This window comes from Lissotriton helveticus, chromosome 6 (genome assembly GCF_964261635.1).
Source record: "Lissotriton helveticus chromosome 6, aLisHel1.1, whole genome shotgun sequence".
Lineage (NCBI taxonomy): Eukaryota > Metazoa > Chordata > Amphibia > Caudata > Salamandridae > Lissotriton > Lissotriton helveticus.
In genome coordinates, this window is record NC_136067.1 from 1,423,548,980 (window position 1) to 1,423,566,428 (window position 17,449).

The 17,449-nt window shown below is 43.1% G+C and overlaps 1 protein-coding gene across 2 annotated transcripts in view; it reads left to right on the forward strand.

Moving 5' to 3' along the window:
• ENPP3 (ectonucleotide pyrophosphatase/phosphodiesterase 3) overlaps positions 1 to 17,449 on the forward strand; it is a 709,442-nt gene that overhangs the window by 415,083 nt on the left and 276,910 nt on the right. For both annotated transcript variants that reach the window (XM_078649216.1, XM_078649217.1), the window contains exons 15-16: positions 5,914 to 5,945; positions 12,773 to 12,900. In XM_078649216.1, the coding sequence (XP_078505342.1) occupies positions 5,914 to 5,945; positions 12,773 to 12,900 (160 nt within the window). The remainder of the gene's footprint in view (positions 1 to 5,913; positions 5,946 to 12,772; positions 12,901 to 17,449) is intronic.

Genomic DNA, 17,449 nt, shown 5'->3' on the forward strand with positions numbered 1-17,449 from the left:
AAAGGAATGTATCACTTTTCTATCTCCATCTCCTCTCCATCTCCTCTCCATGTAATCTGTAGTCAGCCTCACAGTACAACAACTTACCTTGACTTAGATTAAAATCTACCTCTCAGTATCAAAAATGGGAGCAAAACCTGCCCACATAACATTTCTGGATTTCGTTTTATTGCTTTTAACTTACATACATACATCTCCTACCACCACCCCACCCCACTATTTCCACATTAAGGCCCACATAAACCATCCCATAGCACGGTTTATAAATGGGCCCAGTCGAACTAGACCACCTTACTAGCTAGACATCTATATGTTACGAAAGTCCTTTAAACACTTTGTAGAGTGTATAGCAGGGATTGGGAGAGTAAGTTCTAATTCCCAAACTTTTGATATACCGTCCCTTTATTCTATCTATATTAAAGATATTAAATGGAATGAATAAATTGACAAGTATCTCAAAAGGGATAGTGAAGCTCAGCATCAGTACAACACGGACCACTTCAACACCTGCATATATCCACCACAGCGACACAACCAAACAAATAGTATCACTTAAAATCACATGTAGTTCTCTAATGTCAACAAAGTCATACAGAAAAGATACCGCACATTTTCATTTTTTTTCTCACACATTTATGAGCCTCTAGGCCCATAGGAATCAATGGAAAGGGATTCCTTAATTGCGATTCGCAAATTGTGAATCGCAATTAAGGAAAAATCGGGAATCGCAAAAAAAATTGCGAATTTTTATTGCATAGCCGTTTGCGAATTCTTAATTGCGATTCCTTCATTTTCGCAATTAAAAATTCGCAAACGGGAAGATTGATGCATGTGGCAGTAAGTATCAGTTGCAAATGTGCAACATTTTCTTTATCTCCCCGAATACATTACAAACCCAAATTAATGCTCTTCCTTATTTTCAAAACCATACAGTCCTAGAAAGACAAACCACACTTCTTCTCTATGAAAAATTCCTAAACAAATATAAAATACTTATATAACAACAGCTCAAATTTTACGCATATTTTATAATTAATAACAAACACCACACTTTACTAACACTATTGCCCCCATTAGGATGGCGGGCAGACTTTGCCCGCCCGCCATCCTCGTGCCAAATGGGATCGCCCGCGATCCGAGCGGCAGTCCTGCCATGGCCATTATGATGCGTCCGCCACACAGGCGGGCGCATCATGGATTCATAACATTGCGGCAGGCGGTGTTCACACCGGCACCCGCCGCAATGTTATGAACGCATGGTATGCATTTGCATACACAAAGCGGCAGGCACCGCGCGGTGCCTGCCGCATTGTGTATGCAAATGCAGGGGGGTACCACAGGTACCCACCATGTGCATCCCCCACCTCGCCTTCACCCTGGGGGCCCGCAGGGGACCCCCAAAGTAAAGACTGCCTGCCTTTCTGTGGCAGCATTGCCGCCACGGAAAGGCATCTCCCAAAGCCCATCTTAATATGGCTGGCGGTGTCTGATAGACACCGCCACCATATAAACCCTTGGGCGGAAATAATGCGGACGGTGTTTCCGTCCACTGTGGCCCCCCCGCCATAGTAAAATGGCGGGGGGAAATTGGTGGCGGGCGGACAAGGATGTCGGGCGGATCCCCACCACCCGCATGGCGGTGGCGATCCGTCCGACATCCTAATGGGCCCCCATATTACTTTGATATAAAAAATACTTTCAAAATTAAAAACATCACCTCAAATATTTAATCACTACTATAAAACACATAACGCACCTTGTTAATTTCTAAATCACCTTTGTAGTTGTCATCCAGATTACAAATGACACACACATACAATTCTTTCTTTGTCACATAGTACATGTAAAGCTCTGACTTCATCAAAAATGAAACCAGAAATGCCACAATTTCTCTGTCGCTCCACACATAAATACATGTAAACAACAAATCAGAATACTTCAATCCTTCAACGACATTCCAAAACTTACCTCCATTGGTTAATTTAGAATTTTCCATACAAAAAGCTACTTAATATTCCACGTCACATACAGGTCACAAGTTCAACCTATTTTATCACCACACTTTCTGGAACCTTCTACAACACCGGCAGGTTAAAAGTTCATCAATTTTTTTTTAACCTAACGATATACTTTTGCAACATTTTATCGAACATTTAACGGCAGTAGTGCATCAGCTTTATTCCCAACTCCAGCAGCACCTTACCTTACGCCCCCAGCGCCATAAGACCTGTAGGAGTCAGTGCTTTCTACTTTCCAAATACCAAATTCATTTCATACACACATGCACACAAATTTACCTTCACACTCCCTATATAACACACCCTAAGCCCCATACACAAGTTACAATGTTTGAAACATATGTTCCTCCGAGAAGCTATAACTACAAGCTAACATACTTGGACAGATGTGGCACAGTGGCCAGAGCACATGACTTCACAGCATATGACGCACAGTTTGGGCTCATACTTTCATCCCCGAGTCCGGCAACAGCTCAGCTTAGCAACATGAGACTCTACACACTACCTCACATATTTTCCGTACCCCAGGACTTTCAGACCAGTACGGGTCAGTAGTTCATCCTAGTAGTTATACACACATGCTTCCACAGCTGTACTGCAGCGGCCACGGCACATGACTTCACAGCATAAGACACAAAATTTAGGCTCACACTCTAATCCCCGAGTCACACACCACCTCACCTTAGCAGCATCACACTCCAGGCAATACCTCACTTAATGTTCGTAGCCTAGCACTTTCACACTGGTAGGTATGATTATTTCACTTCGCACCCACTCTATAGAACACCCTAAGCACCCCACAGAGGTTACAGTGCTCCTACCCTCCTATTTCCCACTTTGTTTGCCCTTTTTTCCCCTTACTCGCTTAAACAGAATCTCAAAATGGCGGCCAACACTTCCTCCTTCCATGAGACTCTAGACAATACCTCACATATTTTCCATACCCACGACTTTCACACCAGTACGGGTCAGTAGCTCATCCTAGTAGGTATAAACACATGCTGACACTACTTCCACAACTGTACTGCAATGGGCAGGGCACATGACTTCACAGCATAAGACACACAGTTTGGGCTCAAGCTTTAATCCTCTGGTCGCGCACAAGCTCACCTCAGAAACATCACACACTAGGCAATATCTTACTTAATTTTTGTAGCCTAGCACTTTCACACCAATAGGTATGATTAGTTCACTCTGCACCCTCTCTATAGCACACCCTAAACACCCCACAAAGGTTACAGTGCTCCTACCCTCCTCTTTTCCACATTTTTCACCCTTTTTCCCTTTACTCGCTTCAACGGAATCACAAAATGGCAGCCAACACTTCCTAGTTGCAAACGCTCGCAGCTAATCGGCAGCAAGCTCGTGCTCGTAACATCTCAGCCAATCAAATGGCAGAATTCCCAAATATCGATATCTGTAAATTTCGATATTTCTCAAAAACTACTGAACAGATTTACACCAAATAAAGAAAAGCGTGCTTTCCAGACCAAGACCGTTCTCCCTGCCAAATGTGGGGTAATTCTGTTCACCCGTTCGACCTGTAGCCTTGTCTAAAGTTTCCTATGGAAATTAACATTGAAAAAACACATTTTGGGACCCCCCTTTTTTCTCAGCACCCCCTTGATGAATCACCCCCAAACTTTCAACATAGGAGCTGATCTCAACAAACAATTAGTTTTGAGAATTTCATGAAGATTCATCAATCAGCGCCAAAGTTACTGCGAATAGAATGTTGCCATTTTCCTATGGTAACTAGGTCCTAACTATAACTACCTACTGGTGACCGCCAGTAGGTAATATGATATATATATATACTTGTAAGATATTTTTGACACAATATTTCTGTAGCACAATATATATGGTTTTGATATTATCTCAGAGAACCCACTTCTCTAAGCCATTGGGTGACTTTGAACCTTTTACATTTAACAAAACAGAATATAAGAACACTTGACAGTCATGCTGCTTGTCTGCTTCTGGCACAGTGTGTACCATGCAGCGGCACAGCTAGGCCTTTTGCCTAAGAGCTTGGGGAGAGGTTGCTGCCCCCAAAACTTGTGGCACCCAGAGTGGACCACCCCCCAGCCCCCCTTGCTATGCCACTGGTACCATGTGAATCGAACGAGGAAGGCATGATTGATGACATGAAACTGAAGCCTTTCAATTTTTATCATATAAATGGATGGAAAAGAAGAGTTTAGTATTGTGTGACAGGATAGACTGGTAGGTGCGGCCCCTTGATTGAATCATACATTATCTAGCTGCACACGGAGACAACTGCAGTTGTATGTTTTTAACATGAACTTTTTTGTGCTGTGCAGCAGCAGATGGAAGAGGCTGCATTGTCATTTTATTCACCATTAGGGATTGGGACATGGGAGTAATGGTCAGTATTTTTTCAGATATTGATGAAAACCCTAGTGCTGGCACTTATGTAGTATGACTCACATACTGGACTCTGAGGGGGCAGGCTGGATAGAGAGGCACCACAGCCCAAAACTGAGGTCTAGCTTCATCCATCCACTCAGCCCTTCTGCAAGAGTCCTTCATCCACTCCTGAAATTAACAAGACCCTGGCTTCCTGAACAACCAGTGGCTTCCTAAAATGTAATCATATGTTTTGCTTGCATTTCTGCAGAGCAGTGTCAGTCAGTACCACTGAATCTGTACACAGGACACAGCAGGCTAAAGGATCCATGCCAGATTTTTTAGATAACTACATTTATCTAAATGTGGATAAGCTAAAAGTCTGGCATGGATCCAGCCCTCCGGACCTACTTTGGAGAACCCTGGGCTAAACAATATCAGGACAACAAAGTCAAATGGCTGAGGGGCCCTAGACAACAGGCCTCCTGCTCCAACAGGTGCTTGGGGGGTAGGCTAGGCCCCTTTTATGTGTGCACGCACAATCACACACACAGACACACTCACACACACAATACACTCACAAAATGCATACACACACATTCAGATCTTTTTTTCCCTTGTCTGTCTCTCTCTTTTTCTGCACACCAGGACTCAATTTTACAGAGACACTGGGATGCCTTCCCTTCCACGCCTACACCCGCACGAAACAAGAGCTACAACTTTGTTTTTATTTTCCTTCTGGAGATATTCACCACACATAAAAAAACAGTGTGCCCTTGTGTAATAAAACTGGTGTTCATGTAAAGCGCTCCTCCCTCAGGGTCAAGTTCGTGCTATATAGAACTGCTAAAAAGAACCCACAAAAAAAACCTGTCTCTTGCAAAAAAGGATAGACAGTGCTTGCTGTTATTTGCTTGTACCTGTTGACCCTTATGGAGTCGCACTCACTAAAGTGGGGGCTGAGAGGGCCCCCTCCAGTGTGGGGAAGCCTGGGCCCCCTCCTGTGCTATACGGGTTGCGCGCAGTGGTATAACACAGGCCCAGCAGTGCAGGGAGGCCCAAGCTGCAGGGTCCCTCAGCACAGTTCTCTGGCCTGAGAGCTCCGGATTAAATCCGTAGCGTGGGCCCCCCATTAAACTTGGGCCTTCTCAAATTTCGCTAAACATGTGGGGTTTTCTGTTAGGCACCTGCCTGTAGCATTGACAGTAGCTTAAGGGGGGGGGGGGCAGGAAAATGAGTCTCAGTCACGTTTTCTAGAAGCAAGAAGGATTACTAAATACACTCCTGGCCCGAGAAGCTTTCCCCCTCAATTCCCTGATCGAAAGCTCAGTGAGAGCTGGGCATTTTTTGCAAATAGCTAGATTTTGCTAAAAAGGTCAGAGTTGTTTTATTTTGCAACAATGTCATTTTAGTGAAGCTTCTTTTTGCACTATCAAATTTTATTAATTCATTTCTAACTACAAAATGTGATCATGTGACTTCGATGTGTAAAGAGTGAAGTAATTGCTTATCTATTTTTTTTCAGTTGATTCTGCGGGAATTGTTCAAAACCTAACAGTGAGTACAATATGTTACATCTAAGTTCCTTTGATCAAAAGGGTTAGTCAAAGAAAGCTATTGTACTATATCTTATGACAGATTAATGCATAGTTTTGATTCACAGTTTGGTAGACAACATACAGAAGAGTGGGTCCTTTATTTGTTTCAACCGACCAAGGTCAATTATAGGTAAGCAAGGGCCATAATGAGCCAACCTTTCATGTTGCTTCCGCATGCCACCTTCGTACTACCCAAGATGTGGCAGTACTGCAAGAGCTGCCAACTTTGGAACTGGAGAATCACGCTCAACAAATTCCTGTGATTCTGGGCGATTCACGTAATCTGCCCTTGCCCATAAACCTTGAATATGGGCTTGTGTAATGTATCTGGTGCTTATGCAAATCAATACCTTGAGGTCGAGTTCGCACTATATAGAAACTGCAGAAAATGGGCAAAGAAGTAAAAACAAAGCCTTAGCATAAGGACTGTCAAAAAGATACTCATTTACGGTCTGATTTGTAAAAAATGAAACCAGAAAATCTGCATTCCCTACCCTGATCAGGGTAAATTGATTTATTAGTAACCCTGGGCGGACAACTATGCTATGCTCACGAAGTTTGCGTAGATTGTGCTACTTCGCGCTACGCAAATTGTAAGTAGCACAGTGCAAAATCGCGTAGCGTAGCGGGCATTTTTAGCTCACTTCCGGTCCTCAACGTCAAGTTGGCAACCGCGCAAAATGAATCTCGGCGAGACTTTTTCTCTCGTTTGCGATCAGCAACATCAAGTTGCCGATCACGAGCGTGGAAAATAAACCTCCCTGCGAGATTCTCAATGCGGAGAGGACAGGTTTCTCATTTCAAGTGGTTGCGTAAGCTCGCGACCGCTCGCGATGAGTAACTACTAGCCCGCATTGAGAAAGCTGCCACTCGAGTAAAAATCTACTCGAGCGGCAGAAAACGACAGCTCGCACTGTGCCAAATGCCTTCTTCAATGATTGCAGTGCGGACAAGCATCCGGCACTGTGCAATCATCCCGAACTGCGTACTACGCAGTTCTGGAAGTGCTACGCATATCTCGTGTAGTGCAAAGTGCACTTCGCGTAGCTACGCATAGCGCTACTACGCAAACTACGCCCAGGGTTATTTATTAGACTATAATGTTTCTCTCAAGGAATCTGGGGCATGTTAAGGGTTTACATGACAACTGTCTTGCCTATTAATTCAATGATGGTTCATGTTTCAAAAACTATCCCTGTCCTATAATGTGACTTATTAATGTCAAAGCTTTCACATTTTAAATAAATCCACTTTTTTTAATTTTAAAGAGACTTTATTGTATTGTACATGGTGTTTGTGGTATGATTTATATTGGAAATATTTTCAAGGCTCGCCTCATGCATGGGCTTTAAGAGCCAACCGATAACCTTGGCTCGGCTCTGGCTTGGCTCTACCTGTTAACTTGTTGGCTCTCCCGCCTGTAAAATTTCCTATGGATCAGTAAAAGTTGCTGTGTTGATGCATGCTACACTTTTTCCTATATTTGTTGTGTTCTTGAAAAAGAATGTTGCATTAGGTGGAAGCTTGGAATGATTATGATGTTGATGACCTTAAAGCCTTTGGTTGTAATGAGGCAGATTATTCTCATTGGTAATTACAGTAAATGTTACTTTTGAAAGGGGCAAGTTCAGCCCCTCATCCCTCCTGATGGGTGAAACATTAGCAGAAACAATACAGACCACACATGCCTTCAACTATTTCATTTTCATTAACTCACATTATTGACTTAGGCCGTATTACAGTAAGTGCCCCAGGGGCGCAACAGGCGTTTTGCCCTCTGTGCGCGCCCCATGGCACTTTGGTATCATAGAAGGGGCGCAGACGCTTGTGCGGCCATTTCTGCAATACTGATAGCGCTAGCGCACATAAAGCGACAGAGCTATATTCAGGGGGCATTCCCTCATTTGCCTCTGTGCTCGCACCATATTTTAGATGTGGGTGCAGTGGCAAAGAAGCCATCAGGAGGCGCACTAGCAGTGCGCAACCTAAAAGGTAGCGCACTGGCAGTGGGCACCCTGAGAGCAGCCCTCTGGAGGGGAGAAGGGAGGCCCATGGACCCCCCGAACATCCCCTTTAAAGGTGCAGGTGGGTTGCTGCCTGCACTGTGAAAACACAGATCAGCTGCAAACAGCCTCTCCGGTTTTCACATGAATGCTGCCCTGGGGGCAGCGCAAGTTTGCGGCTGCCCTGGGGACAGCACATTCATGGTAATATGGTTAATTTCCCTTCATTGCGCCAGGCGCACTTCTTAAAAGATATGACATCTCAGTCATGACAATCCCTCCCTGATCCTCTCAAAAGTTAATTGCCTGCTCTGACACAGCTGCTTCTGTCAGTGCACAAACTTATCCTGAAAACCAATGCATAGGACACACCAATAGCTAGGCATGGGAGTGGTGCAGTCCCTAAATGGACTTTGGTGCTCCCTAATTGGATTCACCAAAATTAGATCAAGTTCAATAGCAAACGCTGCAACCTTCCTGTAAGAATGACGGACAAGGGTTGCCATCACCAATTTAGTAGCCAAGCATACATATAATTGGTACAAAGTACTCAGTACAGTTCTAAGTGAAATCCGGCATAGAGTCGCATACTTAAAGTTGGGAATAGAGTTCTCCTCTGGTACAGAATCTACATGTCCTTTGATTGATTGTCAGCAAAGACTTTCATACATTCTACAAGGGTACCTGGTTTTCAGGATGTGCACCAATAGGTAACAAGGTAGTTCCACCATTCTCTCATGGTGGTAGTACATTGGATTTCCAGTCATTCTCACAGTTTATTCAAGCAACTGATTTGATACATTGTATACAAGTGGCTCGAGAAATTTGAAATGTTCTTGGTTGGGTACAGTTAGAGAAAGTCTCTGGGAATCAACTGTGATAAATTATGACATCAGTGCAAGATGGAGGACAGTGTAAACACAATATTGGTTAGCATAAGTTTAGTTAATTTGCCTTTAATGTGAGAAAGAAAGAAACCCAAACACAACTGCCACACTTCTTAGGGCCTATCACTATAGTGATAGACTGCATTTTGTGACGCCAATTTGGCTTTCCCCTCTCAATAGTCTAACGACTAAAGATGTAGGAACTTATTACGAGTTTGTTGGTCCTCCTGCGGCGCTGCCACGTGCCATCCGCAGGAGGACCACCAAAGCTGTGGTGCGCCTGCCTGCCAAATGATAAGTTAAATCCAGGTTGGACTGTCTGTGCTGAGGCGGGCTCACGGCCATGGTCTGTTAGGCTCATAGGAAAGCCTAACATGCAGCCGCTGCCGTAAGAGCAGCTGCAGCACATTCATGCATGGTGTGGCATGCACCATGTTGTGCATGCCACACCGTAAAAAAGTGCAATTCCAGGGAGGCACAACATGTGCCCCCCTGTATACACTCCCAGGACCAGGAGCAACATGAGGCACTGTTAGAGCCACCTAAGTTGCTTCTTCACCACCCTTTTCATGGTAGGCTCACCGCCCAGAAAAGGGCAGTGGACAGGCAACTCCTAATATGCTCAGCAGCGCTGCAGCGGCACCACCAGCATTTTAGTCCCGATGATCACTGCTAGACCGCCACAGGATCCTGGATCCCCGGTGAACGGAGTGGTCATGTGGTGGTCTGACTGCCACACTCCTAATACTGCAGGCCGGCCCTCAGTGTGGCGGTGGTTGGATTGCCACTGTGAGTACGGCAGGGCTATGAACCACCATACTCCTAATGAGGCCCTTAACAAATGTTGAACTCACTTATTATAACATAGTGCAGACAGGTGATTGAGGTTATTTGCAATTTTGTGCATTTGCCATTGTCATTCCTTTAAGAAATGTGGCCACACTGCAACTTCCTTCGACAATATTCTATTGTGTTTCACTAAATTTGCAGCTCCTAAAGTTTCTAATATTAAATTTCAAAAATGTAATTATCAAAAGCCTTCACAATCACACAAAAATTAAAAAAACTTTACAGTCATTTAAGGATTCTCATTCCACTAACACCAAAAATAGAAGTTATTCTTTTGTTGAACATTCCTTAGACCACCCATCTTCCTACAAGTCAGCAGTAAAAATAGGAGAGCACGTATTAAAAAATAGGGATTTAAACAGTTGTTTGCAAGATTTCATTGATAGGAAACTCATTCCGGAGTTTTGCCTCTTTTAAACACTCTGAATAACAGATGTTACAATACCCAATTTAATGATTCTTAAACTGCTCGATGGTACTTATGGAATGGAAAATACATTCTGTGGTGCAGTCAGAGGTGCTCCGGACCATGCCAGTGTCTCAAAGATAACTGTCCATTACATCAATCAATAAAAACATATTTATAAAGCATGGCTTCTCACCCATAAGGGTATCCAGGCGCTGTGATGCAGGTGTTAGTTGAAGAGCCAGGTCTTGAGTCCCTTCCTGAATTCTGTCAGCGATGATGACATGTGGAGGTGGAGGGGAAGAGTGTTCCAGGACATGAAATCTAGGTGGGAAAAGGAGAGTCCTCCGGTGTGGCAGCAACAAATGTGCTGTATCTGTGCGAGGGGGCGAGGTGGACTGATGTTCCTAGGTGAAAGGTGAACATTCAGGTGGTGGTTCATGTAGGTAGGTTGGTCCTTTGTCATGGAGGGCTTTGTAGACATGGGTCAGTAACTTGAATTGGCATCTTTTTTGGATGGGGAGCCAGTAGAGTTCTTTTGAGTGCTGGGTGATGTGGGTTCTCTTGGCTAGGTTGAGGGTCAGTCTGGCTACTGCATTCTGGACTGTCTGGAGTCTTATGAGTTTGGTGGTGGTTCCTGCATACAGTAATTTGCCATAGTCCAGCCGACTGATAATAAGGGCCTGTGTCACTGTTTTCTTGGTGTTGGTGGGTAGCTGCAGGCTGCGGAGACAGTGTTGACCTGGTGTTTCATGGAGAGTTTGCTATCCAGGATTATGCCAAGGTTGCAGGCGTGGTTTGTCAGAGTGGGGGGTGAGTACGAGTTCCAATGATAACCAGGAGTCCTTACAGAGAGAGGTTTGGTCGCCAAAGATCAGTACTTCTTTTTTTTCCATGTTGACCTTTTTGGCAGTTGCTCTTCATCCAGTCCAAGACATTCTTCATACAGTTGTGGAAATTGGTCTTTGTTGTGGTGGGGTCTGCTGAGAGCGAGTGGACGAGTTGGGTGTCATTTGTGTAGGTAATGATGTTGATGTTGTGGGTTATGACATTGTCTGTGAGTGGTGTCATGGAGATGCTAAAGTTGGTTGGACTGAGGGATGATCCTTGAGGGACGCCACAGGGGGTGTGCTTGGGTTGAGAGGTGTAGGGGGGACAATTCTCGAGGCCATTCCCTTGAGGAAAGATGCCATCCATCTGGGAGCATCTTCTCTGATACTCTTGATGCATTTCTTTTCTTAATGCAGCACGGCTGCGGGGCTGATTGTCGGCCTTCCAAAAGAATTGATGTTAATCACATCGCCCGGCATGGGCCACATTTAACATAAATACTTTCAAAAGGCAAATAATCAGCCCTGCAGCTGTGCTCTATTTAGGAAAGAAATGCAGCAAGCTTAAAAGCGCAAACGTGTGCTTTCAGATGATTTTGAAAGCCTACCTCGTGCTTGTCACCAGTTCTGGAATTAGAAGGAATTTCTTCAGGAGCCCACAAATAGAGGGGGTGAAGTTAGGAAGGGCGGAGAGATCAGGAGTCAAGTTACAAGAAGCAGAGTCTATAACAGGGCTTTAAGTGGGCCGGGTCCTGCCAGAGCTCAGCACCGGCAGTTCTAAAACGCAGGTGCTGGTACAGGTAATACATTGGGCTCTCCATTTTTGCCCTCACCCTCAGGGTGAAAAAGAAAAGCTTAACTCTGCAGCAGTTCACTGCTTTTGATGTAACCTTTATTTGTTTGCAGTTTTATATAGTGTGAACTCAACCCAAAAGTATTGGAGCGCTTTACATGAATTATTATTGATTATTATTATTATTTTTTTAGTATGCATGGGGAGATTAATTGAATTGCCTAGAATCACAGGATGTTAATCTGACCTACGACTCAAAATCCATCTCCTAAATCGGCAGCTCAAGCATCGGTACCACAAGAGCGGAAGCATTTTCAATATTTTATACAACAAGCAACCATTGACAAAGCCAATAGTCCTGGTTTCTTGTAGGTGTAATGTTACTTGTATTATATATCTGGATGCAATGACAGAAGCAACAAAATATCAGTTGGGTGGCACACTATGCGCCACACAGGTTTTTAGCTTAATTGCCTCTAAGCTACGCCCTTAATTGCATCGTTCACGCCCCTTTGAGAGACTCCCTCATTTTTTCATCCGACTTAAAGCCCCGATCTACACATTTGGTCGGTTGTTGGTGCACAAAGCCTTAGATGCAGCTCACAGAGACCTTACTCTGCTGCACACAGAGGAAAAAATTTAGACGGAACTTTGGTTGTGACAGCACAATGCCTAGGGTCAGAGGCAGCAGTACTAGAATTATAATAGCCACTCAATGAAATCGGAAAAGTAGTTTTCAGCTCTAGTTCTTCTGAATTTTTTTCTCTGAAAATTCACTTTCAGGTGGTGAAAAGGGGCATGGATTGTAGCAAGTAGATTTGCTACATTGCTTTTTATGCTCATTCTCTCATATGCCTGTGTGGAAGTACTTCTTTTCATATGTGTGAAAGACACAAACACACACACACATGCGCACACACACCCAATAACCCCTGAAGCAAAGGGGAATGTTTTACACATGAGTTATTGAGGGGATCTTTCTAAACCTAACCAGTTGTAATCTGTTTACTTATTTTAGTGCCGGAAGCCAAACCAGCATTTCAAACCCTACTTGACTCCAAACCTACCGAAGCGATTTCACTACGCCAAGAACATCCGCATTGATAAGGTCCATCTATATGTTGACAGGCAGTGGCTGGCTGTGAGGTGAAGTAACATCAACTGATTCACATTTTTTTCTCGTGAAATAACAGGTTGTGCTGATCTAACACATTTGGGTGTGCATGCACCTTTCCACAAAACTGTAAAATTACTACATTATTTTTCCATTATTTAATTTAGTCCTAAAGCCAGCAAGGGTTTACATATTTTGGTGCCCCGCCCGCATGTAATCTGCAAGTCTATGATGGAAAATAAAAGCTCCGGATACAAAAAGGATACAGCGGACAGGTGTGAAAGAAGCTGATTAATACCCAAAAGGCTAAATGAATTAATAAGGCATAGAAAAATTGTATGACACAGATGTACTAATTTATGGCAGGGTGCAAAAATACCCAGGTGATAATTACATTTGTGCTGGGTGTTTTTTTCAGCACAGTTTAACATTTTAGGCATAGATAATGATTAATGCAAGCAAACAGTACCTACGGTACATTAGGAATGTGTTATTTATAAATTTTTCACATTTTCCGCTACAGCTCAACACCAGATAAAAGCTGGAATTAAGCTCTAGAGAAACCCACCACAAGCACAATTTGCGTACAGAACTAATATGGCTTTACTTGTTAAAGCTGGGGCAGAATACCAGTTGGCAAAGGTGCAAACCCTGATTTACAAAACATATTGTAAATCTGCAACAGTTTGTTCACTGTTGCATAGGTGTGCAGATTTCAGAATTTTAAGAATTCATAAATATTTCCAAGAATAATCCTGACAAACTTTTTTGCACCCATTTATGATGATTTATATTCATCCCAATGTTACAGAAAACCTACCCATGATCCTCTTTATAAATAGTTGGTTGCTGGTTTGATTACTTTGACAAAGACAAGCTTTATTCACTTTAGTAGCACACCAAGCAAAGCAGCCACGTAATTTTGGCAATGAGATACAGGGTATGTGAATCTGAAATTTCCCTAATAAAAAAGCAGTGAGCCGCCGGGTGAATGGGTAAGATGACCAAGGTTCGGGATGGACTGTTCCGATGAGGAGCATGGTCAGTACTGATTTGCATTCGATGGGCCTCTGGGGCTGATTTAGAGCTTGGCGGACAGGTATTCCATTGCAATGGGGATAGGATCCTTGTCGACCAAACTCAATATCTGCCTTTCTGATTTTTAATGGTGGGCAGACCGCAAGTTGTATGCTGTTGGAGGAAAATTTGCTCCGTCCGTGTAAATCTTTATCCAACAGAGTAGATGTTGTCAGAGGTAAGCCATCCAATCTTCTCTGCTATTTAGAGTGGACAGTTGGATGGCATTTTTTTAATGTCCATCACTCTAGGCATATCCGCCACCGTATCTGCCTTAAATCCCTATAAAGCCCTAAATCGCTCTCTCTATCTAGATTGCCACAGTGGGTGAAAAATGATGGTTTGGAATGTTATCCAGAGGGATGATTGCTAGTGGTTAGACAATTTACAAGCAATTGTGAGTGAGTGAATAACTTTATTCAGTTAAATAACCATCAAAGTACACACAACAAACAAAAACAACCTCAAACAGACAATCAATTCAGGCGGAAAAAAAATAATGGGTTCTATATACACCAATACAGCCTCACTACCTACCATTTCTATGTCACACCTCTGGTGTACCTAGCAGAGCATCTTGGGGCTAAAGTCATGGCCTATGCTGATGACACCCAGCTCCTTTTTACTTGGGACAAGAATGTGGACTCGGTTTTCTCTGCCCAACACTGTCTGTCCTCTATTTTTCATTGGTTAGCTGCTGCACAACTCAAGTGCAATGAAGAAAAATCTGAGATTTTTCTCTTCGGGAAGTTCCCTTCGAACTTTAAAGATACTCTTTGGCCCCCTGAGTTTCCCAGTCCCACCTCTGTAGGGAAGCCGGACAAGAACCTAGGGGTGTGGTTCGAGGAAAATCTTTCCTTTGCCACACAAGTCAAAAAAATAGCGGGGACCTGCTTTGGGCTCTTGAAATCTTTGAGAACATTTCTTCCACTTCTACCTATGAAGGCAAAGGAGTCTGTCATCTGCGCCCTTATTTTGTCTCGATTGGACTATGCCAATGCCCTATATGTGGGCATTCCGGCTTACCTGCTAAGGAAACTTCAGGTGGTCCAGAATGCGGCAGCCATGCTCCTTTTGGGGATTCCGGCCAGGACTAGCATGAGGCCTCACTTGCGCTCTTTACACCGGCTTCCGGTGGTTGAACGGGTTCAATTTAAATCCCTGGTCATGGCCCATCGTGCCCTGCATAGGCTTGGCCCCACCTACTTACAGAAACGCTTTGCCTTCTAGACCCAAGCTCGTCATTTGCGCTCACTGTCCCAGCGCCTGGCTCTGGTCCCCCGCTTCCAACGTCAGAGGCTTGGAGGCAGCTCCTTGGCAAGGAAAGCGGTGGCTGCCTGTAACTCTCTTCCTCTCACACTTCGGAATATTCAGGATCCGTGCATCTTCAAGAAGAATCTGAAAACGTATCTCTTTCCCTAATTTCCTGTCGGTTATATCTCTTTGCTCTGCGCCGGAACACTTACGAGTATCTGCGTGCGATACAAATTAAAATAACATAACATAACATAACATAACTAGAAATATTGAAAACATTTCAATCAGTTCATTAAGATATTCATAATAGCAATAATGTACGTAATTTCAACATTTCCCTCCAGGCAGTTTAAATACATTATAAAAGCACCATAACACATCCCATAAAAACCACTCTGACCATCAGGTTCACTTTATAGTCATTTGTTTGAACCAGCAACAATTTCCCTCCTGTGCATAAGCAATTCTATTTTCACATACCATATAAGGGTTATGCAAATATACAAAAAAGTGACCGTGCATAGTGCGTAAAATGCATGTAATTAACTGCAATACATAATGGAAAAAGATCAATCAACGGAACTCATTATTCCAAATCCTTTAGGATTTTTGCTCTCCTATACCACATTGCTTCTAAAAATGTACTTAATGCAAATACTGTTTTTTGTGATGTATTGCTTTTCAGGATCCTAAAGGCTTCTAGGTGACTGCTTGTGGCCATGCTATGACAAATGGGAACTAGTCAATTACGGCGTATGTAAAAGTACTCCTTGCAAAAAAAAATACATGCTTTTCATCTTCAAGTGCCAGGTCGCACATAGGGCAGATTTCAGTTTTTTGGTTTGCCGACCATTTGCTTGTAACGATTCTCAGTGGTAAAATTCCATAACAAAATCTTATATACAAGTTTCTGGTTGGAGATGGGAAAATTAAATCTAAAAATTCTTCAAATAGTGAAGAGTGCTTATGAGCCAAGAACATAATAGTTGCAGGGCCATTGTGGGTATTCAAAACAGATTGGTCAATACATAAGACCTATATTTAAGTAGTTTAATATCAGTTTTTGAAATAGAGTTGGGCTCATCCCTCAAGATCTGTATACCGAGTTCGGAAAACCATCCAGAAACAGATTTAACTCAAGGAACTTCCCCAGCTCCTTGAAGGTTCATTACCTCTACCAGAGAGTCTTTAAAGACTATAAGTTCTGGGTGTACACCATAGTCGGATCCAATATATTAAAGTTTTCAAAATGGCCCGGTGAGTAATTCGTTTTATTCCAACATCAGGATACATGGGGATTAATGGGGTACTAGATGGTAAGCCTAATAATAAAAAAGCTGTTCTCGGCAATGGTTAACAACTGTAAATTACCATAACCCCATATCTCTGCCCCATAAGGAGTGGCACCCTGAGCCGTTGCTTGGTAAACTTCCACAGCAGGGGAAATAGCACTCAAATTAGTTTGATTATAAAACCTTAAAATGTCATTGGATCTGTGTTCAGTAATTAGTTTTGATTTCTCCAATTGGTTTGTCCACCCTAAGTTGTCTTTAAGTTTGACCCACAAATAATCAAAACTATGTACTCTGCCCGGGGCCTTGACCCCGGCATGAATACTACGACTTCCTTTTTTCTTCCTTCCAAAAACCATAAACTTAGTTTTGATTACATTCAGTTCTAAGCCTCTCAAGTTACAAAATTTTAAAAGCGTATCAATAAAAATGTGGAGGCCCATCGGCGATTTCGATATGAGGAGGGAATCATCAGCAAAAAGTAAAATGGGTATCTTTTTGTTATTCTAAATTGGAGAGTCATTTCTACAATGTTCTAGGTTGTCCACAACATCATTGATGTATAGATAAAATAGGGTGGGTGCTAGCACACAGCCCAGCCGAATTTCTCGCTCTATGGAATATGATCCGTCAATTCTCCATTTGGACCCAAGCGGACCTGAGCAAAATTATTCACATGTAATCTACTTATTAAATGCACTAGGTTGGCCAGAGCACCCATGTTTATCAGGGCTTGCCAAAGGGCTGATCGTGGAATAAGATCAAACGCTCCTCTCAGATCATAAATGCCACGTAAAGTTGTTGTTTCTGAAGTAAAACATATTTCCAATATAAAACAATAAATCTAAAAATGTGATCTGTTGTACTAATTTTTGGTCTAACACCTGCCTGTAGGGGAGATAAAATCTCTTGTGTATCAACCCAATCTCCTATGCTGACGACACTCAACTGATCC